The sequence below is a fragment of the Podarcis bocagei genome (assembly GCF_964188305.1).
Source record: "Podarcis bocagei genome assembly, chromosome: 3".
NCBI classification, from domain to species: Eukaryota; Metazoa; Chordata; class Lepidosauria; order Squamata; family Lacertidae; genus Podarcis; species Podarcis bocagei.
In genome coordinates, this window is record NC_138127.1 from 87,060,580 (window position 1) to 87,088,568 (window position 27,989).

Here is a 27,989-nt window from a genome sequence, read left to right on the forward strand (position 1 = left end):
CGTTTAACTCCGGAATAAGTTTTACTGGATATAATTGGATATGCTTCCGAATGAACATTCATAGAAGTTCAGTAGTTTAGTGGGGCCAAGCCACACTCCCAACATCAGTGCTGCTATAGCTTACCTAGATGGCATTTGGCAAGGCTACACAAATGCACCAGTGGAGCCAGCACTCTTCTGGTCTACCTGCACAGCTCCCTATCCAGGCCAATGCCATCCAGATAAGCTGCAGTGGCACTGCTCCATCACACAGCTTGGGGTGTGTCCCCACTGCCTACATCAGGCATAGGCAAACTCCGCCCCCCCAGATGTTTGGGACTACAATTCCCATCATCCCTAGCTAACAGGACCACTGGTCAGTGATGATGGGAATTGTAGTCCCAGACATCTGAAGGGCCAGAGTTTGCCTATGCCTGGCCTACATTCCTGCTGAAGTCTAGTTAAAGTCTTGCACAACCTGATTACAGTGGTACCTCAAGTTACATATGCTTTAGGTTACATACGTTTCAGGTTACAGACTCCGCTAATCCAGAAATAGTACCTTGGGTTAAGAACTTTGCTTCAGGATGAGTACAGAAATTGTGCAGTGGCAGCAGGAGGCCCCATTAGCTAAAGTGGTGCTTCAGGTTAAGAACAGTTTCAGGTTAACAGACCTCCAGAACAAATTAAGTTCTTAACCCGAGGTACCACTGTATTATTATTCAGATTATGAGTTGTCCAATCAGCGTGATGTTCCTCCTAGGGGGTCATGACCATTTCTTAAATTTTCAGACCTAAAAGTCTTCCCTGGTGCAATGGTTTGGAAAAATGCAGGAAGTCGCTTGCAACGGCCGTGGCTAAGTCTACTTCCTTCAGACATCTTGCATGAGTCACGATGGATAAGGAAATTGTTTGGGTTTTCAACTCTCCCTTGCTGTCCTGCACACTCCTTTGTTGACACTGATAGTAAATGACCAGGTTAAACATTGCATTTGCTTTCCACTCTTTGGGGTTCAATCTCTTGAGTATTACTTTTTATTGTCTGTGTTGGTCCTACAGAAACAGTGTTCATTTTCCTACTGTCTAACTACTTAAAGATTATTTAGAGACACATGGGGTGTGACCAGAAATTGAGAAATTGTTCTTCTTGTGTGAACTGTCATTTCCTAATTCTAGCAGAGCACAAGATGTTTGATTTTAGCTTCTTTCTCTCTTTTCAGTCTGGTAATCTAGAATTATGCATTACGTGCAGCATGTATAATCTAGAAGTAAAACTTTGCATAGGTTGAAGCTTTAAATGTAGTAAGCATTGGCTCATGACTCTTTGGACATCTAGGTGCATCTAGTCATACATGGATGCTTCTTGCATGAATTTTAGTATTTGGATTGGTTTTAATCAGCGCTGTTGGTGGTTTTCTGCAATGTTCATAGTTCACCAGAGCACCAGATGTTGTGCATAGGAACGTCGGAAGCTGTCTTATTATGCTGAGTCAGACCGTTTGGTCCATCAAGCTCAGTACTATTTACACTGGCTGACAGTGGCTCCTCTGGGTTTCTGGCAGGGAGCCTTTGCAGCTCTAGCTGGAGATACTGGGGATTGAACCTGCGACCTTCTGCATGCAAAGCAGATGCTCTACCACTGAGCTATGGTCTTTCCCTCTAAACCTGGCCATGCCTCATGCTGGGATATTACGGGACAGATGCTGCAGTGAGATAAAGGCTTTGGTTGGGATCAACACAGTCCCTTGTTCTGGAGCTTTTCAGAATTCTCTCAGTTGGTAGAACACAAGGCTCTTAATCTCAGGGTTATGGGTTTGAGCCCCACCTTGGGCAAAAGATTCCTGCATTGCAGGGCGCTGGACTAGATGACCCTTGTGGTCCCTTCAGGATCTACAATTCTGTGACTTTAGACACAAGTGGAGTCTCATTTGACTTGGGATGGGTGAATGCAGGCCGTGCAAGAAGCAGAAGAATATTGGTATATGGGTGCATTGTGTTAATATTTCAGACAATAGTGCTGACTAAAAGAAGCTGTGTTATGGAATGATAGTATTGCGGAAATGTTAACTCTTTAAATGATGTTTTGTAATAAGCATTACACAGATTAATTGAGGATAAGGCTATCAGTGATTCCTTATCCTTATGGTTGTTTTCTATCTCCACTGCCAAGAGGCAACATACCTTTGAATGACAGCTGCTGGGAATCACAGGTGGGGAGAGGGCTGTTGCACTCAGGTCTTGATTACATTCTAGTTCACAATCCCCCCCCCAAAAAAAACAACAACAACAGAGCAAGCAAGAGAGAGAGAACGTGAGAATGAACCATGAGACTGTTGTTTTTGCTTCCACAGACCAGCATGGCTGCTATCCTTCTAGTAATAAGTTCATGCTGCCTTAACTTTAATTTTTTGGGTTGCTAACTTTCTGGGGTGGGCTGGTTAGGAAAAGGGTCCCATCTGGTGGAAAGTTTTATACATCATCTTAACTTTGTAGCTGTGATTCACAAATGGTTTTCTAGCACCAGATTAATTCATTTCAATTGCACAAAAGAAATTCTTCTAGTACTGGTGTTGTATGTGAATCTCCCACTGTGTAAAATATAAGCCATTGTATAAATCTTTGCGGGGCTGAATCGTTAGTGAGGTTCCACTTGGTTCATCCTAGGAGAGGCAGAAGAGAATTTATTCACGAGCTATAAGCATCTAAAACATAATAAGCTCACATATTTTGTTAGCCTTGATTTAAGGCTCTGTGAACATAGAAATAACGGCAATGTATGCTTGGATTTTAAGCATGAAGCTCTTGGGTTTATTTTTCAGATTTATTCTCATACTGTTTTCTGCAGAACTCTAAATATATTTTCGCCTTTTCATTACAGATTATGTTTATTTTGAAAACTCTTCAAGCAATCCATATCTGATCAGGCGAATAGAAGAACTTAATAAGGTACATGAATATGTAATCTTTTGTGCCACTTGACAAAGAGTTGAAGCCCTCCACAGTAGAACGCAGAGGTGTAATTCTTTTATAAAATATGGAAGTTATTCTCCCCCCCCCCCAAGCTCTTGAGTGAAGTTTGTCAAGAAATGATTTTCTTTCAGGGCTGCATTTTAGAAAATGAAATATACTTCAATCTGTGCCACAGCTGAAAAAAAATACCGTATTTTTCGCTCTATAACACGCAGATTTTTTCTCCTAAAAAGGAAGGGGAAATGTCTGTGCGTGTTATGGAGCGAATGTGTGGTCCCTGGAGCCGAAAAATAAGGCAAAAATCAAACCGCGCTTCAGGGAGAAGGGAGCTCCGTGATACAGGAAGTGGCTGCTTTCCTGCATTCTGCCTCAGGGTCTTACTGCCCGCCCTCTCTGTTTCCTTGCTGTGTTTGCTCAAACGGAACAAAGAGCAGGGGAAGCCCCTCCCCTCCAGGCAAGTAGAGAGGGAAAGCAGAGCGTCCGAACAAAGAGCAGGGAAAGCCCCTCCCCTCCAGGCAAGTAGAGAGGGAAAGCAGAGAGTCCGAACAAAGAGCAGGGAAAGCCCCTCCCCTCCAGGCAAGTAGAGAGGGAAAGCAGAGCGTCCGAACAAAGAGCAGGGGAAGCCCCTCCCCTCCAGGCAAGTAGAGAGGGAAAGCAGAGCGTCCGTCCTTCTATCCTCTCCCTGCTCCGGAGGAACAATGTTTGTGAAGGGAAGAGAGACTACAGGTTCGGCTAAAAATTCTGATTTGACTTCCTGCTTTTTGTTTTTGGAGACACACAGCATTCAAATATGCTTTCTTCCATTTAAAGAGGGAGAGAGAGAGAGAGAGCACACGCTGGCTGGCTTGTGTGGGTGGGTGGGGGGAAACTTTTGCCTTCCTTTCCTCACGTTATAGCCCTCTCCTGCATTCTTAGCCTTCTGTGTTTTTCCTTCCCTCCCCACTTAAAATGTGGTTACAAAGCATGGATCCACATGGATCCTCAGGATCTTTGCATTGGGTCACCCCAAATTCACCATCAGAGCACACAGCATGTCCATGGCTACAGCCTGCCCCCCCCAAAAAAAATCACGCACCCACTGTTGCCTGGGGCTGCAATGGTGCAAAAACGTGGTTACAAAGCATGGATCCACATGGATCCTCAGGATCTTTGCATTGGGTCAGCCAAAATTCCCCATCAGAGCACATAGCATGTCCATGACTACAGCCTGTCCCCCCCCCAAAAAATCACGCACCCACTGTTGCCTGGGGCTGCAATGGTGCAAAAACGTGGTTAAAAAGTATGGGTCCACATGGATCCTCAGGATCTTTGCATTGGGTCAGCCAAAATTCACCATCAGAGCACATAGCATGTCCATGACTACAGCCTGTCCCCCCCAAAAAAAATCACGCACCCACTGTTGCCTGGGGCTGCAATGGTGCAAAAACGTGGTTACAAAGCATGGATCCACAGGGATTCTCAGGATTTTTGCATTGGGTCACCCCAAATTCACCATCAGATCACATGTCTGTGGCCACAGCATGAAGCACAAAAATGATACGTCCACTGTTTCATTCAGAATATTTTTTCCCTTGTTTTCCTCCTCTAAAAACGATGTGCGTGTTATGGTCAGGTGCGTGTTATAGAGCGAAAAATACGGTAAGCCCATGCCACTTAATAGATCATTTGGCTTTGTTTAGATGAACTGTGATTTAGTACTTGTATTTCTCCTCTCCTGGCTGCTGGAATCCTATGGGGGGCAGGATGCAACCTGCTGGAGACAATCTGGAGGTGTGTAGAGAATATAGCACGCAATGGAAATCCACAGCTAGGTGATTATAGGGGGAGCCTGCAAAGGACAGATGTCAAGAGAACGAATGTCAGAGTGGAGCAGGACAAGGATTAGCTAAGCACACAGGTCACAGATAGAGCAGGTGACTGCCTTGCACCTAGTAACTGCCTGAGCTGAGCCTTGCATATTGATTGGCACATGCCCAGGGGTTTGAACCAAGCCACTTTTGCTTTGGTGAGGAGTGACTCTTTGATGGGGTTGCAGTCTGACTTGGAGCCCAGCAAACATTAGGAACCAAGGAAGCTTCCTAATAATAATAATAACAACAAAAACAATAGTAGTAGTAATTTATATGCCGCCCATCTGACTAGGTTTCCCCTAGCACTCTGGGTGGCTTCCACAAATCAAACACATTAAGCACAGTAAAAACATCAAACATTTAAAAACTTCCCTATTCAGGGCTACCTTCAGATGTCTTCTAAAAGTCAGACTGTTGTTTTATTTCCTTGACAACTGACTCATACCGAGTCAGGCTATTGACATGCACTGGAATGTGCATCTTACTGTAGATGCTGTTTATCCGTGCTGCATTGCTTTTGATGGGATGCACATTCTGAAGTTTAGTATTGTCTCCTCTTACTGGTAGCGACCAGGGTGGATTTGATATACCGTATTTTTCGTCCCTCCCTTTATTTCCCCCCAAAACCAGGTCGGGGAATCCAAACCAGGTCGGGGAACAGCGGGATGGCGGTGCTGCGCCTCCCCGCTGTCCCCCGAGCTTGTGGGGCTGGCGCTGGGGAGAAGCGCGCTTTTCCCCAGTGCCAGCCTCCAAACCAGGTCGAGGAACAGAGGGATGGCGGCGCTGCGCCTCCCCACTGTCCCCCGAGCTTGTGGGGCTGCCCGATGTCTGCCCGAAGCACGGGGCGCTCTGCTTCAGCGCTCCCCGCGCTCCGGGAAGCAGGCTGCTATCTGCAGCCTAGGGAGCCTTGCGGGAACTTTTGGAGTAGTTTTTACAGTTATATAAAAAAAATACTGATTTGGTTATACCATTAGAAATACAGAGACAGATAATTATGAAATTATTGTGAGGCTTAATAAGTTAACTGTTTATATTTGGACAACTTTTCTGCTGTACTTTATTGGAAGGAGAAAAATAACCATTTCCTTAATAACAATTTAAACAATTTATTTAACTAAAGCGATAACATTCTAGCATATGTATCCATGTTTGTTAACCAATGTGGTTAAACGTTGTTGTTTTTTTAAGAAAACTTAGACGGAGTTTTAGCACACATGAAAAACTTAAAACAAATCCTTATTTCCTGATGAATATCTTTTGGACTATAATGTAACTTAAATAGAAAACTGTCTTTAATTTTTTTTTCCCCCTCACAAAAGCACTTTATTTTAAAAAACCGATTTAAATAAAAAAAAATCTGAGTTTTTAATTTTTTTTAAAAAAAAATCATTGATTTTTCTTCACCCTTGTAGCGACTCTCCAGGGTTTCAGGCAGGGGTCTCTTCTAACCCAAAGGTGGAAAAAGTGCCTCACTGTTGATTCCCCAAATGGAGCAGCCAGCTTGGACGAGCAGTAGCGTGGCATCTCCTTCCCACACTGGCTCTTACCGCTGCCCAGTCAGAGAATGCAGCAATGTGGGAGGTAGGGAAACGTTCAGCTCTTCAGATGTTGTGGGATTACAACTCCCCTTATTCTTAGCCAGAATGGCCAGTGGTCAGGGATGATGGGAGTTGTAGGCTTAACAGCATCTAGAGCAGTGGTTCTCAACCTGTGGGTCCCCAGATGTTGTTGGACTACAACTCCCATCATCCTTGAGCTCTGGCCTTGCTAGCTAGGGGTGATGGGAGTTGTAGTTCAACAACATCTGGGGACCCACAGGTTGAGAAAGGCTGATCTAGAGGGTGCCAGGATTCCTATTCCAGGATTAAGGGATGGGAGTGGTTGGCCTGATAATCTGCCACATGCTCAACCATAAAAAAAGATGGAGATAAACTTTGGCCGGGGGACAGACGTGGAGGTTTATTAAAAAAAATTTCCCATAGCTTTCTCATAGCCAAGTTTTGCTGGCCATGTGTTCCACAATTGTGATACATTGATTTATTAATGGGTTGTGTTGTTTTTGCAGACCGCCAATGGCAATGTCGAAGCAAAAGTGGTGTGCTTTTACAGACGCCGTGACATCTCGAATAGCCTCATCATGCTTGCAGACAAGCATGCAAGTAAGTAGATTGTTTCCTTCAGAAACAAACTGCATGGATTCTGCAGTTTTCTGTGTGCGTGTACAGGAATGTGCATCTTCATGTAGATTCAGTTTATCCACAGTCTGTTGCATTTCAAGTGCACACCCGCCTGCATTCCCGCACAGCTTCACTCACACCCCTAGGGTGGAATTCAGCTTTCACCCTTTGCTTTGTTGCTTCTGGAAAGAAGGCTGCTGATAGCGATTTCTGCCAATACTCCTATACTCCGCGGCCCTCAGCAAAATCTGCTCTGAAGTGTTGGGGGACCCTGTAGAATGGATTTCTTAGGATGAAACGCTGGTTGCTGAGAGCTGTGTAGGGTCAGAGAAAAATTCCCCCTTTTGTTAGTGAACTGCTATGCTGAATCGATAGCCCTTCCATTTGAAAAGTAGTATTTCCTCCTTTTTATCGGTGAAATAGTTGACGGCTGAATATCTGTGTGCCTTTGCTCAGCAATATTGTATGTTTCTTTTGTATTTATCTACGCAGTGACATAATTCACGATTTGGTAAGCAGCCCTCGCCACGTCTACGCCTGGAAGGTTAATACCTTTAGCCGTAGTTTCTTGTTGCCCGTGTGAACTCTGTTTTTGTATATGCCATTGAAGCGATTGTTTTCGCTCAGTTCTAATTGGTAACGATAGGAGCAAGATATTTAGCTGAGGCAGAACTGAAAGTTTAGAACTTGACACTCTGCCAAAAAATAAATAAAAAATAATTATATCTTGATATTCTGCCAAAGAGGGATAGCTTTAATGTAGTTTGCGGTTTCTTTATCTTTTGCAACAAGGCTTCATTATTTCATGCATAAATAATGCTAAGTTTTTGGAAATCATCATGGCAAAATGCCATATTGATTTCCACCCTTTCCTCATTCTTCCTTTCTTATTCTTCCTTTTCCAATGCTTTGTAACACCCACCCAAGCATATCAAGCTATTTCCCAGTTTTTATATTATTTAGTTAGTTTATATTATATTTATATTTAATATAAATACCGTATTTTTCGCCCTATAGGATGCACTTTCCCCCCTCCAAAAATGATGGGGAAATCTGTGTGCGTCCTATGGGGCGAATGCAGGCTTTCGCTGAAGCTTGGAGAGCGAGAGGGGTCGGTGCGCACTGACCCCTCTCGCTCTCCAGGCTTCAGGAAGCTATCAGCAAGCCTGGGGAGCCCGCGGAAGTTCCCGCAGGGCTCCCTAGGCTGCGGATAGCAGCCTGCTGCCCGGAGCGCGGGGCGCGTTGAAGCCACGGCTGGGGGGGGGATTAATTTTTTCTCCTTTATCCCCCCCCAAAAAAACTAGGTGTGTCCTATAGGGCGAAAAATACGGTATAATATAATATTTAGTTTATATTTCTTTATATTATTTATTAAATTTCTATACCACCCTTCATCCAAGGCTGACAGGGCGGTTTGCAATATTAAAAAGATAGAAATACATACCATAGTAACAAACACAAATAATACCCCCCCCCCCAGTTTAAAAGGCCATAGATTATTTAATGAGATCATGGGTGAAAAGACAGTTATCACAGTGTATTCATTGTAGAGTAGAGACCAACAGACTTCCATCTTGTAGGATCCATTTAGTTTTTTATTACAACCTTTAGATCTTCCAACTTGACCTGGTGCAAAAGGAATACGCTTAGAATTCTGAGCCAAGGAGCCAATCAAAAGAATTGAATGGAGTTCACTGGTCTTGCACATAAATATCCTTTCTTGGTTCACCCCAGATTGCTTCATTTTGGCAGTATAATTTAGAGCAAGAGCTTAGTTATTTTGTTGCTATTACTAAACAACTGAAAGTAAGAAATAATATCAGATCTACCAGCAGATATTTTGCCCATCCCTTGTATAGAGACCTAACACAGATTGTTCTTTCTATGGTTATAGATTATTTTGATGCTGCCAAAAAGGCTTCAAACATGGCTCACAAAGGTTTTTGTTTAAAGTGCAATTTACAGCAATTTAATACAACAAAATCCAAGCTTTAAGCAACAACTAAAAGCCCAATGGATACATGTACCGGCCCCAAACCAAAGGAATCAAGGGGTGGGATTGTTAGAATTCCTGCTCCATGGTTGCAGTCAATGGGATTGTTGTCTATCACATGACGGTGTATGTTTTGACTCCACAGAGTGGGAAGTGACGGAGACAGGATGTTTGTGTTACTGTGTTCCGTGAAGTGGGACTATTGTCTTTTATTCATTTTCTCTTTGCTGTCTGATGCTAGAGAGAGAAGGAACTATGTTGCAGTGCTCCGTGTGTGTTTACATGTAAATAAAGTAGATTAGCCAAAATGCTGAGGTCTGTTACGCAAGCTGATAAGACTCTGCGGATCCCTAATCCCTAAGTGTGCCTCCAGATGTTTTGGGACTACAATTCCCATCATCTCTGACCACTGGTCCTGTTAGCTAGGGATCATGGGAGTTGTAGTCCCAAAACATCTGTAGGGCCGAGTTTGCCTATGCCTGGCCTAGGCAGTGCGACTACAGGCACACAGGATAGCAGGGATGCCAAAGCACATGTCAAAAGACACCTGGATGAGAGAGACTATATACAGGTGTTAGATTGTTGCTATTGTTAAACAACTGGAAATCAGATCTACTGCTGATCTACTTCAAATAACCCAGAGAGCTACCACTAGAGTTTGATCTACCTTCTGCTCACCTTAGTGTAAAGCAGACAAGTCTCTTAAAAATAGGGGTATTCACATCGTGCATTCAACAAGTGTACAGTAGCACCTTGGCTTACGTTACACTTGGGCAATGTAAACTTCAGGTTGCGAAAGTGGCAAACCTGGAAGTGTTTTGCCACGTGCACATGCGCAGAAGCGGTCTACCGCTTCTCCGGTTGCGCAAACCTCAGGATCCAGCCGGACCTCCGGAACGGATCCTGTTCGCAACCGGAGGTACCACTGTGTAATCTTTGTACACAACATATGAGCTGTACAAATCAGCAAGTGTATACTCTTCCACACAAACACTTGTACATTTGGATATTGTGTTCAGTGTAACATGTGAATAAGCCTATTGTTAAAGCAGAGTGGATGTCAGCCTGCTCAATGCTTTGGATTTGACTGCTGTCTCTGAGAAGGTTGGGAGACAACTGGAGAAGTAAACAAATAATGGAATGGAATGTCATAAGTTCCTTGTGATTCAGCCCCTGAGCTGCTTAAAAGTGTTGGACGTTTCGTTAAGCTCTGAATAACAAGGAATTAACAGCACAGAGTACCTGAACACAAGAGGAGGCTAAAATTCCATTGAGTTCAGCATCCTCTTTTTGACTTTGGCCATGGCCTTGCAGATGCCTCTAGGAAGCTAAAGAGCAGAGCATAAATGCAATAGCTGTTTGTCATAGTTATGTCCTATCATCTGTTATTCAGAGATAGAGTGGAGCGAAGCCTGCCTAGCAGTTTAATGTGAGCTTCTCTGAACTTCTTGAAACAAATAAGCAGAAGATTGAACAAACAAACCTTCTGTAGTGTTTCTTTAACGGTGGTCATCTAATAATTCTGCTTTATTTGGTTTTATTTTGAGGAAGACATGCTGTGCCTCTCCCACCCTGGGGGCGAGGACATAAAGGAACACTAATAATGAGTTCCTTTCCTTGACATAATAGCCATTTCTCCCTTTTGTGAATGACAGTGTATAATTAGTAGTTGACTCCTGTTCATGAGCGTCTCATTAACCAGATTAGTGTCAGCTCTTTAAGTACAGAGCAAAAGTTTTATATTGTCATAAGCACACAATAGGCTTATTTTAGTGAATGGCTTGTTAATATATTAATGAGATTTGGGAAAGCAAAGCTCTTGTAAAGGGGATTTTATTCTGCAGACCTCCACCCTGTGTAAATACATCTGTTTACCAGCTTTGTGTCATTTTGTACCTAGAGTTTTGCATGCTCCAGTAGAAGTGCTTTGTATTTATCATGTCTTTATTCAGAGTTATAAGGCATGGGAGAACTCTTAGTATCTTCCTACAAAATGCATACAGGAAACTAGGGATATTACAGGCAAGTCAGTGCCTTTCAGCTGAATTCATCTCATGGGGTTGGAGATCCTGTGTTCCTCCAGAGGTCCTGTCAGTCCAGCTAGAATCCCTGAAGGTCAGGGGTGATGAGAACTGTAATCTATCAGTGTCTCATGCATATTGCCCTCAGCTCCTTGGAGGAAGGGGATGACACTAATAAGGTAGATAAAGAGATTGAAAGCTTTTCTAAACCAACTTGGGAATCCTTTAATATTTTGTTGGCATTCTGTGTGTCTTAGGAGTTCACCTTTGGGGGTGAAGTCAAACTGTTAGAGAGGTACGGCACCTGCTGTAGCTGTAGAGACTGATACAGGAGAGACCTGTTGTGTTGCAGCTGAGGCAGACAAAGGCGTCCAGTTGTGCTGCTGCAGATGCACCATTGTGTGTCTTCTCTATTCTTCCTAGCAGCCATTCTTCCTGTGAAGAATGGATCTTCCTATGGATACATGACCTGACCCTGTCTCTAGGCACTCAGGTGGTCCGCAAGGGATTCCCACATGGCGAGGTTAATGTTGCCAGCCTTCGTGTCTTATTTGCATGTCTCATTCTTTGTAGCAAAGAGTTGGTCTGCCGATGGGCCTGGTGCCTGAAGCCCGCTCCCCATAGAGCACGTCCTTGGGGATTTCCATTTCCACGACATTGAGCCAACTTTCTGGAGGAGGAAAGAGGACAATCTTAAAAATAAACTCATACTTTCAACAGTAAGGCTTTTAGGGGAGTGACCAGTAAAAATAATAATAACAATGATTCAAATAAGGAAGCAATGTAAGGGGATGGGGTGAAGGGTGAAAAGTGAAAAGCAAGCTTATACAAGCAGCCGAAGCAGGAAACACACCAAGGGCATAAAACAGGGGCAGGGAACAGAATGCAGCTGGTACAGGATCCTGACCTCCCCTATCCTAAGCCGGCCTGTCTGGCAGATGAGTGGGACCAGTGGTAACCAGGTCTCAAGATGTAAACCACCCCTTGTGCCCAACCAGTCATATCTTGCTCGCAAGAGAGGCACATAGTTGAGTGTGTCACTTCAAGCACTTTGTATCATCAGGCCACGTCAGCTGAAATTGATCCCACTAATAGTGTTGGACACCTCATTAGAAGCTGCTGTAACTATCCCATCAATATGGTGCTGAAGGTGAGTTACTTCATCCTCATAGAGTTGTGGAAACATGTCACAATGGGCCTCTAAGGGGTGTAGCAAAGTGTTCTCCAAGCGCAACAGCCCTGATTTTTATGTGAAAATCAAGAGACCATGTAGCTGCTTCCCACCAAATATCTTCAGTCCCTGGTAGAACTGAATAGAGGGAATGAGGTTCAGGGAATCAGTGTGGCATGGCTGCATCCAGGATACAGTTTCTTGCTGCATAGAGTGTTGCATAGGACCAGGTACAATATGTAGTTGGCTGGTTTTGGCTTTTCTCCCTCTGATAGATACCACTGGCTCCCAGCAATGATAACTGTAGTTGGGAGGAGGAGAGCTATTGATCTGGAGAAGGTCTAGGAATGATGGGCACCTGCTTGGTGGCCTCCTTGGCTTTTGGTGGATTAGATACATAATTGTTTCATTGTTTTATGGTGAACAGGAGGGGACAGAAGTTGGTAAGTGGGGAGTCGCTGTAGAGCTAATTAACAGTGGGTGAGAGCTGAAAGCTGGGAGGCGGGAGCAGGTTCAAGCATGCCACAGTAATGAAGTTCAGTTTTATAGGCTGCAGATAATGCCCAGTCCGTGGCTGACCTTACCTAGGCAATTTAGATACAATTCTCACAGGAAGCTAATGAGGTCATGAAGAAGTAAGGGAAGGTGGCAGCATTTTAAGAACACACAGGCGTTTTGTGCTTGCTGAATGGTTGAAGTTTTCAACCTAATGGAATTCAGCTGCTTTTGAAGCTGAAAATTAGAAATTTGCCTCTGCTTAACTGGGAGGAATGGCTAAGATTCGCCAGCTGAACTAGGTGAGGATAGCCGATGGATTTCAAACTCTTGGTGAGTTAGAGACTTCCCCTGCATGTGAAGAAAGACTCTGATGGATTGCACAAACAAGACCAATAGTGGGTCCAACAGTCAAGAAGGTGGTTTCTGCATGTCCTATAGAGGGGCAGATGGGGCTCATCAACCTGGGACGATAGCCTATTAAGGAGAAGAAAAATTTGATCCTAAACCTTCACTGCTTTGTGGGATATCTTTGGGAGAAGAAAAGGCTAAGGTGTGAACCTTACACAAGTCCAGAGTGGAGTCCTAAGGACTTATACGCCGCCTCCTGGCAACTCCTGCAGCTAAGCTGGTGCCAGACATATTATTCTGCTTTCCTTTGGACGACATCAGTGAGGCCGAGATGGAGTCTTGTCTTCTGTGCAGCTGAGGACCTCCATACACGCTGCTCAAGCTTATGCCTGGGGAGGTCACTTCAGTGCTGCTAACGCAGTGGCTTGACTCCACCCCCAGAGGTGCACTCCATTCTCTCTTGAGACAGACGGATGCCAACAATAGCACTGAAACGTTTTCAAAGATTTTTACAATAAAAGCCTCCCCACCCCCCGGCCACTCCCAAGTGTGTCACAGTTGTTGAGACATGTAGTTTTAAAGGTGGTATCTAACTAACATGGCCCATGAGTGCAAGGATTTACACTTGTGCCATGGAATGCCCACCCTCTCCTCTGCCCATACATATCTCTTTTAAAAAGGGGGAGAGACAAAATATTGTGCAAAGGAAAAATGCTAAGAGGGGATAATTTGCCTTCTATCCAGTCTGCATAAGCTTCTAAGAAATTCTACCGAATAATTTTGAAATGTACTGTTTTCATTATCACTTATGTACTTCCATCTAAGTCTCATGAAAAAGACAAACATATGCTTCCAAGTATGAAGGCTCTATAAACTGTGGTGGAAATGGTTGTAATACATATTCACAGAAAACTGGGATGCTTTAAGGGAAGGGAACATTCTTTGAATGCAAAGGGTTGTCGTTTTAATACCTAGTATCTCCAGGTAGGCCTGGCAAGGGGAAAAAAAAAAACACTGTCTGAAACCTCAGAGTATTATTTTTGATTTGTTGATTTAAGCTACTTAGCAGACTTAAGCAATTTTAAGCTTGACTTAACTCCCAAGGTGTTCAGTAATTCAGGTTGATCCAGCTTAGTATTTTTCTTTGGTTTCTCATAAAAGCAAATGCAGCCTGCTATCAATCCACCCCAGAGAATGTCTGAACAGAGTAGGCTATATGTTTCCCCCCTGCATTTATACGCTTGTTTGGCAGTTAGGAAAAAAAGTAGAAAGTTTATGATAACATTCTAGCCGCATTCAAAGGCTTGTTAACCGTTTTCAGCATAAAAGAAAGCATACGCACAGCAGTTCCTTTTTCCTTTATCTTTACTGGCTGACTCTTCACCTGGAACTTTCATCCCTTTATAGATTTCGTATTGGCTGTTGTGTTGGTATTGGAGAGCGAGGGCTGAGTCAGATGTTCTTGCCATGCAGAAGTATCTGGTCCAGATGGGTTGGCAATCCAGACTGCTCTCCCAGACAATGCCCAGGCAAAGTCTGTGCAACAAAAAGTTTTGTGGCACTTTGAGGGACTGCCCTGAATTTCATGAGTGTGTGTGTGTAGTAAATAGATTAGAGCATGGGTAGGCAAACTAAGGCCTGGGGACCGGATCCGGCCCAATCGCCTTCTAAATCTGGCCCGCAGACGGTCCAGGAATCAGCATGTTTTACATGAGTAGAATGTGTCCTTTTATTTAAAATGCATCTCTGGGTTATTTGTGGGCCATAGGAATTCGTTCATCCCCCCCCCAAAAAAAATATAGTCTGGCCCCCCACAAGGTCTGAGGGACAGTGGACTGGCCCCCTGCTGAAAAAGTTTGCTGACCACTGGATTAGAGGGAAATTAAATGCGGAAAGTTCAGAGGCGGTGATAAAATTGCATAGTTGCCAGTGGTAATTCACAGAACAGCTGTTTGATAATACAGGCATCCTGGCATCGGTTTGGCAATTCATACATGTAGTTAAACCCCCACCCGCCCAAAAACCTTTGTTCCAATTGTCTACGATTAATAGTATTAAACCTCGTAATGAATTGTAATATATTGGTGTAGCGTTGTTTTCCTTCTGAAGTTAAACAGAGGAGCTTTGAAAGGAAAGCCACTTTAAGGGCAATTATAAAATATCCCGGGTGCTGAAATTTAAAGTGCATTTGAAGCACATGGCACCTCACAAAGCATCATGGGAACTGTAGTTTGCAAAGGGTGCTGGGAATAGCAACCCTGTGAGGGGTAAACTATAGTCCCCAGGATTCTTTGAGGGGGGAGCTGTGTATTTTAAAGGTGCTTAAAATATATGTGTGGATTGGACCAATTTTATCATACAAGTACTGCCTAAAACAAAATGTTTGCAATGTATCCTAGAAGCAGGGTTATCTCCTAGAAGCAGGGTTCCTGCCAGTCAGAAATGCTGTCATCTGGGATACTATAATCTGTAGGTATTCAACCAGGTGTCCTGCTCCCCACTCCCACCCTCCATTCCCATTTTCCTTTTCCAATTGATACTCAATATTCCACCGCCACTGAGCATTTCTCACTTTTCATTGGGCTGTTTTTGGGGGAAGGGGGTGGGGTTGTTACCGCTTTAGATGTTTGAAAATATTTTTTTTGCTACTTCTGCCAATGTCAAGAGTTTCCCCAACCATAGCAGTTCCTCTCCTTCAGTGACCTTATTTCGGCACCATTTCTGTTGGCACTCGTCACCTGAGTTTTGCATTGGAGGGAGCGGCTTTCTTGTTTTTTTATTATTAGTTTTACTTTGTCTTTTATTGTTTATACCACCCTGATTATATTTATGTTGATGGTAGAAGCATTTTAAAACTGCAGGAGCCGTGCCATTCCTTGGCATCTCAGTATTCCTCCCTATGGCTGCTGCTGTTGTGAAACCTACCTTCTCGTTTGCTCCCCTGCCACACCCTGACTCATGCAAATCTGGTATTGTGACGAGGCACGGCACATCCTCCAGTTTTCTAGATTTATAGTGTACACCTAATTAGTTGCAGCATTACTGCAACCTTTCTCCTCTTCAGCAGTTACTCCTGCTGTATTTTTTATGGCGCTTGGCAGGTTCTCGCTGTATCTCTTTGTAGAAATTGCCACTTTCCCACTAACAGCCACACAGAAAAATTCGAAGCCTCTCCCAGTTGTAATTTGTAAGGAACCTTGTACAGTGGTGCCTCGCAAGACGAAATTAATTCGTTCCGCAAGTTTTTTCTTCTTGCGAGTTTTTCGTCTTGCGATGCACGGTTTCCCATAGGAATGCATTGAAAATCAATTAATGCGTTCTTATGGAAACCGCCTTCAGACCAGGTCCGGGGACAGTCTGGCCCCCGACCTCTTCTGAAGGCTGGGGGGGGGAACAAGGGCTTTTCTTCCCACCCCCAGCATTTTAAAAAACCCCGGGACAGCGGAGGACTTCTCCGCTGTCTGGGGCGATGTAAAAGCCCTGGGAAGGCAGGCAGGGGGGACAAAGACTTTCGCCCCCCGCCCGCCTGCCTTCAAAAGCTCTCCCGGGAAGGCAGGCAGGGGGGAGCAAAGACTTTCGCCCCCCACCCGCCTTCAGAAGAGGTCCTGGACCTCTTCTGAAGGTGGGCGGGGGGGCGAAAGTCTTTGCCCCCCCGCCTGCCTTCAAAAGCCGTCCGGGAAGGCAGGCAGGGGGGAGCAAAGACTTTTGCCCCCCGCCCGCCTTCAGAAGAGGTCCTGGACCTCTTCTGAAGGCGGGCGGGGGGCGAAAGTCTTTGCCCCCCCGCCTGCCTTCAAAAGCTCTCCCGGGAAGGCAGGCAGGGGGGAGCAAAGACATTTGCCCCCCGCCCGCCTTCAGAAGAGGTCCTGGACCTCTTCTGAAGGCGGGCGGGGGGCCAAAGTCTTTGCCCCCCCCGCCTGCCTTCAAAAGCTCTCCCGGGAAGGCAGGCAGGGGGGAGCAAAGACTTTCGCCCCCCGCCCGCCTTCAGAAGAGGTCCTGGACCTCTTCTGAAGGCGGGCGGGGGGCGAAAGTCTTTGCCCCCCCCCGCCTGCCTTCAAAAGCCGTCCGGGAAGGCAGGCAGGGGGGAGCAAAGACTTTCGCCCCCCGCCCGCCTTCAGAAGAGGTCCTGGACCTCTTCTGAAGGCGGGCGGGGGGCGAAAGTCTTTGCCCCCCCGCCTGCCTTCAAAAGCTCTCCCGGGAAGGCAGGCAGGGGGGAGCAAAGACTTTCGCCCCCCGCCTGCCTTCAAAAGCTCTCCCGGGAAGGCAGGCAGGGGGGAGCAAAGACTTTCGCCCCCCGCCCGCCTTCAGAAGAGGTCCTGGACCTCTTCTGAAGGCGGGCGGGGGTCGAAAGTCTTTGCTTCCCCCCGCCTGCCTTCAAAAGCCGTCTGCGATAGCGGGAAGCTCTTCCCTGCTATCCCGGACTGCTTTTAAAATGCTGGCGGTGGGAAGCAAAGCCTTTCGGCCCCCGCCGGCCTTCCTGGACCTCTTCTGAAGGCCGGAGGGCGGGAAAGGCTTTGCTCCCCACCACCAGCATTTAAAAGAGGTCCCCAGAGATTTCCCTATGGGCTTTCGTCTTGCGAAGCAAGCCCATAGGGAAATTCGTCTTGCGAAGCGCCTCCAAAACAGAAAACCCTTTCGTCTTGCGGGTTTTCCGCCTTGCGAGGCATTCGTCTTGCGGGGTACCACTGTATATGCTCCACTGCCAGGAGTTGATGTATATGTTGAGGGATACAGTGGACGCTCTGTGCGGGATGCACGTTCGCAGCCCGCAGCATTCGCAACCTGCGCATGCGCAAAGCGCAATCTAGCACTTCTGCGCATGAGTGACCCCCGAAACCCGGAAGTAACCCGTTCCAGTACTTCTGGGTTTTGCCGGTCCGTAACCCCCCCAAAAAACGCAACCTGAAGTATTACTGTACTAGAAAATTGATAACTTTGGCATAGTTCAGTATTGAACTCTGATAACTGATTTGTTAAACGGTGAGATGGCTGTCTCAGAATGCTTGTGTGATTTATTATTTCTTTATCTTCCTGTGATCCTGCATGTAACTTGCAGAATACGATTGTGTATTTCTGTTTTCTTTTTTTTTATAAAAAGTATACGTTCAACTTAACTTTCAGCTTGCTGCTTTTGAGTTCCTGTTCTTTAAGGTTCCCCTTTTCTTCTGTTTACCAGTTGGAAATGTATCAAATGTAAAAGAGAAAGCAAGGTGGCTTGATTTTAAATAACTTTGATCTATATATCTGATTAAAACAAACAAGCACAAGCCGTTGATTAAAATCAGAAAGCGAAGCAGAAATCCTTGATTAAAATTGTTGTCTGTTTGCCAGGGTGTTAAGATTGTGACTTCGAGTTTCATGGTGAGTTACAAAAGCAGGAAGCCTCTTAATTAACCAGAGTTTCGCATTATGATCAAACTGGGAAGCCATGGTTACCAGAGATGGAACCAGACAAGGTATTAAGATGTAATTTGAAGTTGTCTTAATACTGGCTTGTTCTAGTCAGGTAATGGTGTGAAAGGGCGGTGCTATCCCACACCTTCTGATGGTGGCATTTCTGTTGTTTACTGGGGCAGGGGCAGAGTGAATCTGCAGTGTGCCCACATAGGCCTGACCTATGTGTTGCAGTGAGTAGGTGAGACCCAGTAAAAGCTACTTGACAGTGGAACAGACTCGCTAGGGAGGTGGTGGACTCTCCTTGGAGGTTTTAAAGCAGAGGTTGGATGGCCACCTGTCATGGAAGCTTTAATTGAGATTTCTGCATCGCAAGGGGGTTGAACTTAGATGATCCTCAGGATTCCTTCCAACCCTGTGAATCCTATGATTCTATGCTGTTGCTCCTGAAGGTGCACTCATACAAAGAGATGCAGATGCCCTGACTATTCCTGCAGGAAACAGTGGTTAGTAATAAGCAATCTGATTTACTTGCAGCTTGCACAAATGGTGAAGCAAAGGGACTCATCGTGAACAAAAAAGCTTTTGCATGTTTTGGCTTAGAATTTAAGAAGATATGGTCACCTGTTTGGAGTTTTTATGTATAAACGGGCTTCTAAAAAGTTGTTGACATGTTCATGGATGGCAGGTTTATCAATGGAATAAGCTAGGATAGTTTGGAGCTATGTACATCAAGGGGATGTGTGTGAATGGCCTCTGGTCCCTAACAATTCTGAGACTCGCCTTAAAATGCCAGGTAGAATTGCCCCCTTCAAAATATAACTGATTTCCTTTATAATATGATAAATTTATTTATACCCCGCCCTCCCCAGCCAAGGCGGCTAACACCAAATATGAAACAAATTGATTGAAATACAACTTAAAAACAAGATTAAAACACAACATTAAAATGCAGCCTCTTTTCAGCAGAAACTTTTTTTGGGTGAAAATGTCAAATCTTCACCAAGGCTAACTATCCAGACTGGTCCTGGGCCAGAAAAGAGCCAGGGAAGTCCCCAAGTAGGAGTTCCGTCACAGAAGGAAAAAGGAAAAAAGAAGAAAGAGGGGGAGGGGATCAAGTTAATTCCAGGCCCAAAAACAGGCGGAACAACTCTGTCTTTAAAGGCCCTGTGGAAAGAAATCAGGTCCTGCAGGGCCCTGGTCTCGTGAGAGAGAGTGTTCCACCAGGCCATAGCCAGTGTTGAAAAGGCCCTGGCTCTGGTTGAGGCTAATCTGACCTCCTTAGGGCCCGGGACCACTAGGGCATTGCTAATTATGAACCTTAAGGTCCTCTGTGGGGCATGCCGGGAGAGGCGGTCCTGTAGGTACGAGGGTCCTAGGCCATGATGCACAACTGTGGTCAGAACTAATTCTAGCCTTCCACACGGACAGATTTCTGTGGCACTCATTCACCCAGCAGCATGAATTTAAATTCCCGGTGAATATCCATCTTGCTGCTTTCATTTTTTTTCATAGCTCCAGCTTTCTGTTCCTTGATGACAGCACACCGATTTTGGATTCCTAAAACGATTAAATATTTATCACATGCTGCTGCATTTTCCTGGTATGAATGTGAGGCAGATTCTTTGGCGTAGACTTTTCTTAAAATCCTCCTCGCTGCCGGGAGGTGCCCTGCCACCCAGGCGCTGTGGGTGGATTTAATGTTTGTTCCTTGTTTGAGCAAAAGGGGCGCAGCAAGTCTTTCATTCTTCATTAGAGTTTAATAGGCGGTCTAATTAAACGAGCGGGGAGACTAATGAAAAGAAAATCTAGGCGTCTTGTTAAATGTGAAATATAAAATAACCAAGGAATTTGTGATCTCGGGAAAAAGTGTGCTTGGGTTCACTTGAAAAGCCAGTAAATGAGCTAGGGAAACGGTTTTGAGCAATTATATAAATTTGTAAGGTAGTATTTCTGAATTGGAAGCATGGTTGGTTAGAACAGTGTTTCCCAACCGGTGTTCCGCGGCACACTAGTGTGCCGTGAGACATCGGCTGGTGTGCCGTGGGAGGAAGGCGGGCGAGTCGGGCGGTGAGAGGCGGCGGCGGCGGCGAAGATCCGCGTCGAGCCGGGGGCGGCTCCGCGGTGGTGGTGCCGAGCGGCGGGGCAGCGCGCGCAAAAGGGAGGATCGCGAGACAGCGGAGGAGGAGGAGGCCGGCATGTCCGGGCAGCAGCAGCAATAACAGCAGCAGCAACTCCCGCCGCCGCCCCCTCCTCCGCCCGCTATCGCCGCCACCACCACAACAGCCGCCGCCGCCTCAGCTGCCCTCGCTCTGCTGCCTCCTCCCACCCTGGCAAGGGGGAGGGAAAAAACTTTCGCTTTTGTGCGTCCCTCCCGGCGTGACGCTGCGCGCTGACGTCACGGGGCGGGGCTTTAATGGTGGTGTGCCGCGAGATTTTTTTCCGGCTAACAGGTGTGCCGTTGCCCAAAAACGTTTGGGAAACACTGGGTTAGAAGCACTAGAAAGTAAAGGATAGTGTGCATTTAAAAGTCACTGCAAGGAATGAAAAACTTGAGGCAAAAGTGTGGGTTTTTGTGTGTGTGCGCGCGCGTGTAGACATCTGAAGGCAGCCCTATTTAGGGAAGTTTTTAATGTTTGAAATTTTATTCTGTTTTTAGTGTTCTGTTGGGAGCCACCCAGAGTGGCTGGGGAAACCCAGCTACATGGGTGGGGTATAAATAATAAAAATATGTGTGTGTGTGTGTGTGTGTGTGTGTATATATATATAATAAAAAAAAATAAAAAAATAAAAAAATAAAAGTTGGATGAAAAAGTGACCTTCCACACACGGCAAGGTGTCTTCCACTTACTGAGGGCCATCTTGCACCTTGTGCTACAACATTGCATGGGGAAAGTGGATCTAAATCCAAAGTTACTCCCCCATTTGTGCAGGAATTTATCAGTGCTCTTATAGAGCCATGTGTCTGCTGTTTATTTTAGTAAGCGGTTTGTCAGTTCTTTTTGCGCTTGCCTGTTTCTTAAGATACCGTGACCAGATTTTGCATGTTGGTTCCAGAGATCAAAGAGCAGGTTTTGTTCTTATGTTTGGATACAGCTGAATGCCATTTTGAATCAAGATGGCGGCATGAACCTGCATTGATTTTTTTGGTTTGTTGGATTTCCCAGGCAACATCGGGTATATGAGATGGCTGGTTTTTCTATAAGACGACTGCGTTGAGTATTCTGATAGTAGAATCTGATTTGTTGAAGGGCAGGCTGTAAATATACAAACCAAATACAGTGGTACCTCGGGCTAAGTACTTAATTCGTTCCGGAGGTCTCTTCTTAACCTGAAACTGTTCTTAACCTGAAGCACCACTTTAGCTAATGGGGCCTCCTGCTGCCGCTGCGCCGCCGGAGCACGATTTCTGTTCTCATCCTGAAGCAAAGTTCTAAACCTGAAGTAATATTTCTGGGTTAGCGGAGTCTGTAACCTGAAACGTATGTAACCTGAAGCGTATGTAACCCAAGGTACCACTGTAAACATGTGAACTCTTCTAATAGCGCTTGCAGAATAACACAAGTGATAATTTAAGTTTTGCTCATGGTACTTTGATCAATTCCATCCTATATAGTTCTAATGGTGTGAGTGAAAGTTCTGAATCTTGCCTGTCAGTTACAAACTTTCTTTCTCTACTTCATGTATATGAAGCTATTATCCATTTAGGCCAGGGGTTGGCAAGGTATATCATGCCTGGGCCGGATCGGTCCTGTGTGATTTCCGGTGCGTGCGTAGACGCAATTCCCGGCACTGCGGAAGTGAGTCCCCACGCCATGCTATGCGGTTTAGTGCAGCGGGCAACTCATTTCGGGGGCGGCTTGTGGGCCGGTCAAACGACCTGTGGGCCCTAGGTTGGTGACACATTGCTGGTCCATCGTTCTAAGGATAGCCAACACGGTGCCTCTAGATGTTGTTACACATTATCTCCCATCAGCTTCAGCCAGCATGGCCAGTAGTCCAGGATGGTAAGAATTGGAGTCCAGCAACAAGTTCCCTACCTCTGCCCCAACATATTAGTTTTCTATGTACAGCGGGGTTTTTTTGTATTAAGAAAAAAACCATTCACCATTAGCTTGAAGGGACACAGCCCTGAAGCAGGTTAATCAACTTGGATGACAAGGTTGTAGGGTTAGTTGCTGCTTCTTCATTCTCGTCTTTACAGGATTTCTCTGTTTATTCATTGGTCACATTCAAATGATTATACTTTGGCAAAGTGTATCAGTTTGAAGATTCATTTAATATCCTGGTTTGTTCCTGGGCTATGATTAATTAGATGTTCCTTGATTTAACTGAGGCTCACGCAAAGTGTGTAGAGCAAAGGGGCTCTCTGCTCAAGCAAATGGTTTGTGAGTATCTCAGTTTAATCAGCTGTGAAATGATTGTACAAACTGGCTCATAAACTTCTTTTCATGATGAGGAAGTAGGAGAAGCAGATCATGAGACTGAAATCATACTCTGGATCTTGGCAAAAGTATCATTTTTTTGAATCAAGGGTGGTATTCAATGTAGGTACTACTCAAATTATATCTATTGAAGTTAATGGACCTGACTAATTAGATTTATTAATTTTAATTGATCTACTCCGAGTTGGACTTAGTTGAATACCACCCCATTCAATATTTGAACAGAGGCCCTAAGGGACCACAGGTAGGCTGTAGATAGGAAAACTGAACATGCTTAGAGTTTTAAATTTCATGCATAGTATGGTGGCAAATTTAAAACTGAGTGTATATGGTTACAGATTCAGAAAATGTACAGAAAAGGATAGGCTATTTTTATAATAATCAAGGTCACTGCCAAAGACAATGGCCGGTTATGTTTTAATGCAAGTTACCTTGAGTAACTTGCCAGAAAGATGATATATATCTACCAAGGTATTGAAAACTACTTGCAGTAAATCTGTGTACATCAATATACTGGAAACCTGATTTTAATAGAAGACTGATCTTTCAGAGTGAGGTATAGATGAGGTCCTTCTTTTGCCGTCTTCAAGAAGCAAGGCATGCCTTTAAATTGATTATCTCTCTCCCCCCCCCCCAGCCCTGAAAAGTTACTTTCTATGCAGAGCACATTTGGTTGTTTCCATGTTGTTCTGCAGAAATGAAAGGAGCAAGGTGTATGGGTTGAAAAATCTGCCTGAAAGTGTGGAACTGAAGGTAACACCAGTCTTCCCTTTTCCTCCTTTGTGTAGAAGAAGTTGAAGAAGAATGTGAAATTCCCAAAGAAGTAGATTTGACTGATAAACAGAAACATCAGCTGAAACACAGAGAGCTTTTTCTGTCTCGCCAATATGAGTCTCTTCCTGCAACACACATCAGGTAAGAAGCTGCTGGGGAAAGCAATTAGAGTCATGAACACTCTACCTCCTAGCCATAGCTCCTGCTGCTAACTCAGTGGGCAGAAATGAAAGGCTCTTGTCTCCATCACTACATCTGCCCAGCAGGTTTTCAGCAGCTGTTTCCCTCGTTTCTTTTCCATCTCTATACAATTGTTGAATTGCATTTTGGGTTGCATTCAGTGTTTTCTTTTGCCAGTAGCTGAGCACAATAGCTCAGCAAAAACATTCCTAGAAAAATTAGTATGATTGCATGGAGGATTCTGATGAGCGATTTTAAAATATATTAATTGACTGGTAGGTATTGTTTTTTGCTGAACAGTGCATAAAAATGTTGGCTTTGGGCCTGATGCAGTATTCTGCTTTATGCATTTTTGTGGGTTTGTGTGCCCATGAGCTTTTCACAGTACCTTTGAACAGTAGCTCCTCTGTACTGTTGCGACTTCCAGAATGTTGAAAACAACATTTTTATGTGGCTCGGGGGAGTGTGGTGTTTGGAAAACAAAGTTGGAAGTCCTGCTGTATGGGATGCCCAAGATTTTTTTTTTTTTATTATGCCTAGTATTGGGACATTGAATGGCTAATTAAAAATTCTGTATCATTGATGCTTGGGGCTCTTTGGCTTATGGCATGGGGAGAAGCTGATTGAAAGAAAGCTTGCAGAAAGCCATTAATTGTTACTTGTGGTTCCTGGCATGGTATTAGGGAATTCTAGTTAGACAGATCCATTCTGGGTATGGCTGTGCCCATTGGATGTTGAGAGATTGTGATGCTATCCTAGCCTAGCTAGGCTAATTGTGTATCTGAAGAAGTGTGCATGCACACGAACGCTTATACCCAGAACAAACTTAGTTGGTCTCTAAGGGACGCGGGTGGCGTTGTGGGTTAAACCACAGAGCCTAGGACTTGCCGATCAGAAGGTCGGCGGTTCGAATCCCCGCGACTGGGTGAGCTCCCGTTGCTCGGTCCCTGCTCCTGCCAACCTAGCAGTTCGAAAGCACATCAAAGTGGAAGTAGATAAATAGGTACCGCTCTGGCGGGAAGGTAAACGGCGTTTCCATGTGCAGCTCTGGTTCGCCAGAAGTGGCTTAGCCATGCTGGCCACATGACCCGGAAGCTGTACGCCGGCTCCCTCGGCCAGTTGAGCGAGATGAGCGCTGCAACCCTAGAGTCGGTCACGACTGGACCTAATGGTCACGGGTCCCTTTACCTTTACTAAGGTGCTACTGGACAATTTTTTTATATATTTTGAGTGCGTCAGACCAACAGAGCTACCTACCTGAATCTAGGCTAATTGTGTGTGTGTTTTTGTGTGTGTGTGTGTGTGTGTGTAAAAGTTCTTTTGTGGTTTGGAATGGGACATGAGGTGAAGTCTTTATGAATTCCTAGTACTGGTGTGGGCTCATCAAACTTTACTAAGAAAACAAACAAATAAATAGGTGGTCATTTATTAAGGATACACACACATATATTTAATAGGAATACAAAACATTAGTTTTCATTGCCACTCGATTGGGGCTTGGAATATGGCAGCCTCTCTCTTTTTTCTTCCCTGAGACTGAGAATAAAAATTAGTTCCCATTCCAAAATCCAATGCAATAAGTAAAGGGTGGGTGGGTGGAGTATTTTGCCACTTTAAAAGCATGCTTGGCCCCGGCTACTCTTCCCCAGGAGGATAACTGTACTTTCTCACTGTCTGTTTCAGCATCCGAAGTGGGAGAGCCAGTTGCATCTGCCACCAGTAATTCTAGCTGATCCAACTGTGAATCCTATTGTGGCAGAAGCGCATGAGAGCTAAACTGACAGTGTGAATTCAATTAAATAGGAAAGGGGCGCTGTAACTTTTAAACAGAAAAAGATGAAAGATCCTGAAAGATGGAAATACTGAAAGGTGCCAAGTGGAAATCTTATTTATTTATCTGTTGCGTTTGAAGTGTAATTAGTTTTAGTTAGTTATTGCAGGGGCTTATCTACTATTAAGTGGATTTCTTACTGTGATTGCTTACTTTCCATGAGTTTTAATTATATTGTACCCCACCCTGGGATTGGTTATGATTGGAGCGGGATAGGAATATTCTAAATAATAATTAAAAATAACCAATTGTAGAGTTGGAAGGGACCGTGAGGGTCATCTAGTGCAACGCCCCCTGCAAGACAGGAATCGTCTGCACAGTATGGAAGAGGAAGTTCTGCCAATATTTTTTGCATCCTAGCCTGGCGGAATATGTCGTAGCAAATGGCTGTGGAGAGGTTGCTTGCACTTACGTGAGCTTGAAAGCAATCAGAGTACACTGCAATTTAAAGACCAGGCTAAGTGCTACTTTGTTCAGAGGAACTAGTAAGGAGGGAGAATAGAACCCTTTTCCACCTGCATTTGGCCATCTGAGATCTTTCTCTTTCTTTCTCTCTCTCTCTCTCTCTCTCTCTCTCTCTCTCTCTCTCTCTCTCACACACACACACACACACACACACACACACAGCACACCCTGATCTGGGAAATAGCTATAAATTTTAACTGGGAAAATAACATGGGGACAAATGACATGTTTGCATTATTTTATATATAAATGAAATATATTTCTATGTTTTTTGTAAAGTTTCATTTCCAATAATGTAGAAGTAAAAGCACACAAGATTCTTCTGGAGAAAGGTATAAGTTGCAGTCCATCCAGGACACGGGGTGTATTTTTCAGACAATATGCGTTATAGTGATTTGCCATGCTGCAGTTAAACACTACAGGGAGAAAATGCTGTACCACTTGGAAAGACATACAAGTGAGAGTAAGCTTGCCAGTCATGAAATAAGGTCCTCCTATGGATCAGAAACTGATTGAGGAGCAGGAAGAAGAGAGTAAGAATAAGTGGACGGGGATGCAGAAAGTGGATTTCCGCAAGGATCACTGCTGGAACTGTGCTTTTTAAGTTGCTCATTAAGGATCTATAGTTAGGGGTAACAAGATGTGCTGATCGTACCAAATTGTTCAAGGCAGCTAAAACAAAAACGGATTGCAAGGAGCTCTAAAAGGATCTCTCCAAAGTAGGAGAGCAGGCAGTAAAATAGCAGATTCACTTTAAGCAAGTACCAAGTGATGCACATTGGGGCTTATAAATAACTAAATCCTAATATTACGTATATTCTCCTGGGGAGTCTGACCAGTCAGTGGCGATGACTAACCGGGAGTAATGCTGAATAGATGAAGATGCTCAGCCAGTGTGTGGCAGCTGTGAAAAAGGCGAATTCTCTGTGTTAGGGATCATTAGGAAAGGAATTGAAAATAAAACTGCCCATTGTCATAAGATCAGTATAGAAATCGGTAATGAAGCCATACTTGAAATACTGTGCATGCTTCTGCTTGCTTCCTCAAAAAGAATATTGTAGAGCTGGAAATTTTTAGAAAAGGGCAACCGAAATCACCCAGGGAACGGAGCAGCTCCCCAGTGACAAATGTCGCAACATTTGGGACATTTTTTACAAAGAAGTAAAGTAAGGAGGTGGGACAAAGTAGAAGTCTATAAGTTTATGCGTGGTGTGGAGAAAGGGGTGGGGTGGGGATACTAGAACCCAAAACCATCTAGCGAAGCTGAATGTTGGACGTTTTAGAACAGAAAAAAAATGAAGTACTTCTTCACGCAGCACAGAGTTAAACTGTGGAACTCACTGTCACAAGGTGTAGCGATGGTCACCAGAGGATTCAGCATACATGGAAGATGAGGCCCTCAGTGGCTGTGTTCTGCTGCCGCTACCAGAGGGAGAATGTCTCCAAATATCAGTTCCTGGGAGTCAGAAGCGGAGAAAATGTTGTTACACCTCAGGTCTTGCTTGCAAACTTCCCATAAGCGCCTAGTTGGCCACTGTGAGAGCAGGATGTCGAACTGGGTGGGGCACTGGCCTGATCCAGCAGGACTCTTCTTACATTTGCATGCATCTTCTAATGTTAAAAAGGTAAAGGTAAAGGGATCCCTGACCATTAGGTCCAGTCGTGACCGACTCTGGGGTTGCGGCACTCATCTCGCTTTATTGGTCGAGGGAGCCGGCGTTTGTCCGCAGACAGCTTCCGGGTCATGTGGCCAGCATGACTAAGCCGCTTCTGGCGAAACCAGAGCAGCACACGGAAACGCCATTTACCTCCCCCCCGGAGCGGTACCTATTTATCTACTTGCACTTTGACGTGCTTTTGAACTGTTAGGTTGGCAGAAGCTGGGATCGGACAATG

At 44.8% G+C, this 27,989-nt stretch overlaps 1 protein-coding gene across 5 annotated transcripts in view; it reads left to right on the forward strand.

Annotated features, from left to right (window-relative positions):
* Positions 1 to 27,989, forward strand: part of MTA3 (metastasis associated 1 family member 3) — a 132,285-nt gene that overhangs the window by 7,518 nt on the left and 96,778 nt on the right. For all 5 annotated transcript variants that reach the window (XM_081185992.1, XM_081185993.1, XM_081185996.1 and 2 more), the window contains exons 2-4: positions 2,858 to 2,925; positions 6,865 to 6,958; positions 23,632 to 23,758. In XM_081185992.1, coding sequence (XP_081042118.1) covers positions 2,858 to 2,925; positions 6,865 to 6,958; positions 23,632 to 23,758 — 289 coding nt within the window. The remainder of the gene's footprint in view (positions 1 to 2,857; positions 2,926 to 6,864; positions 6,959 to 23,631; positions 23,759 to 27,989) is intronic.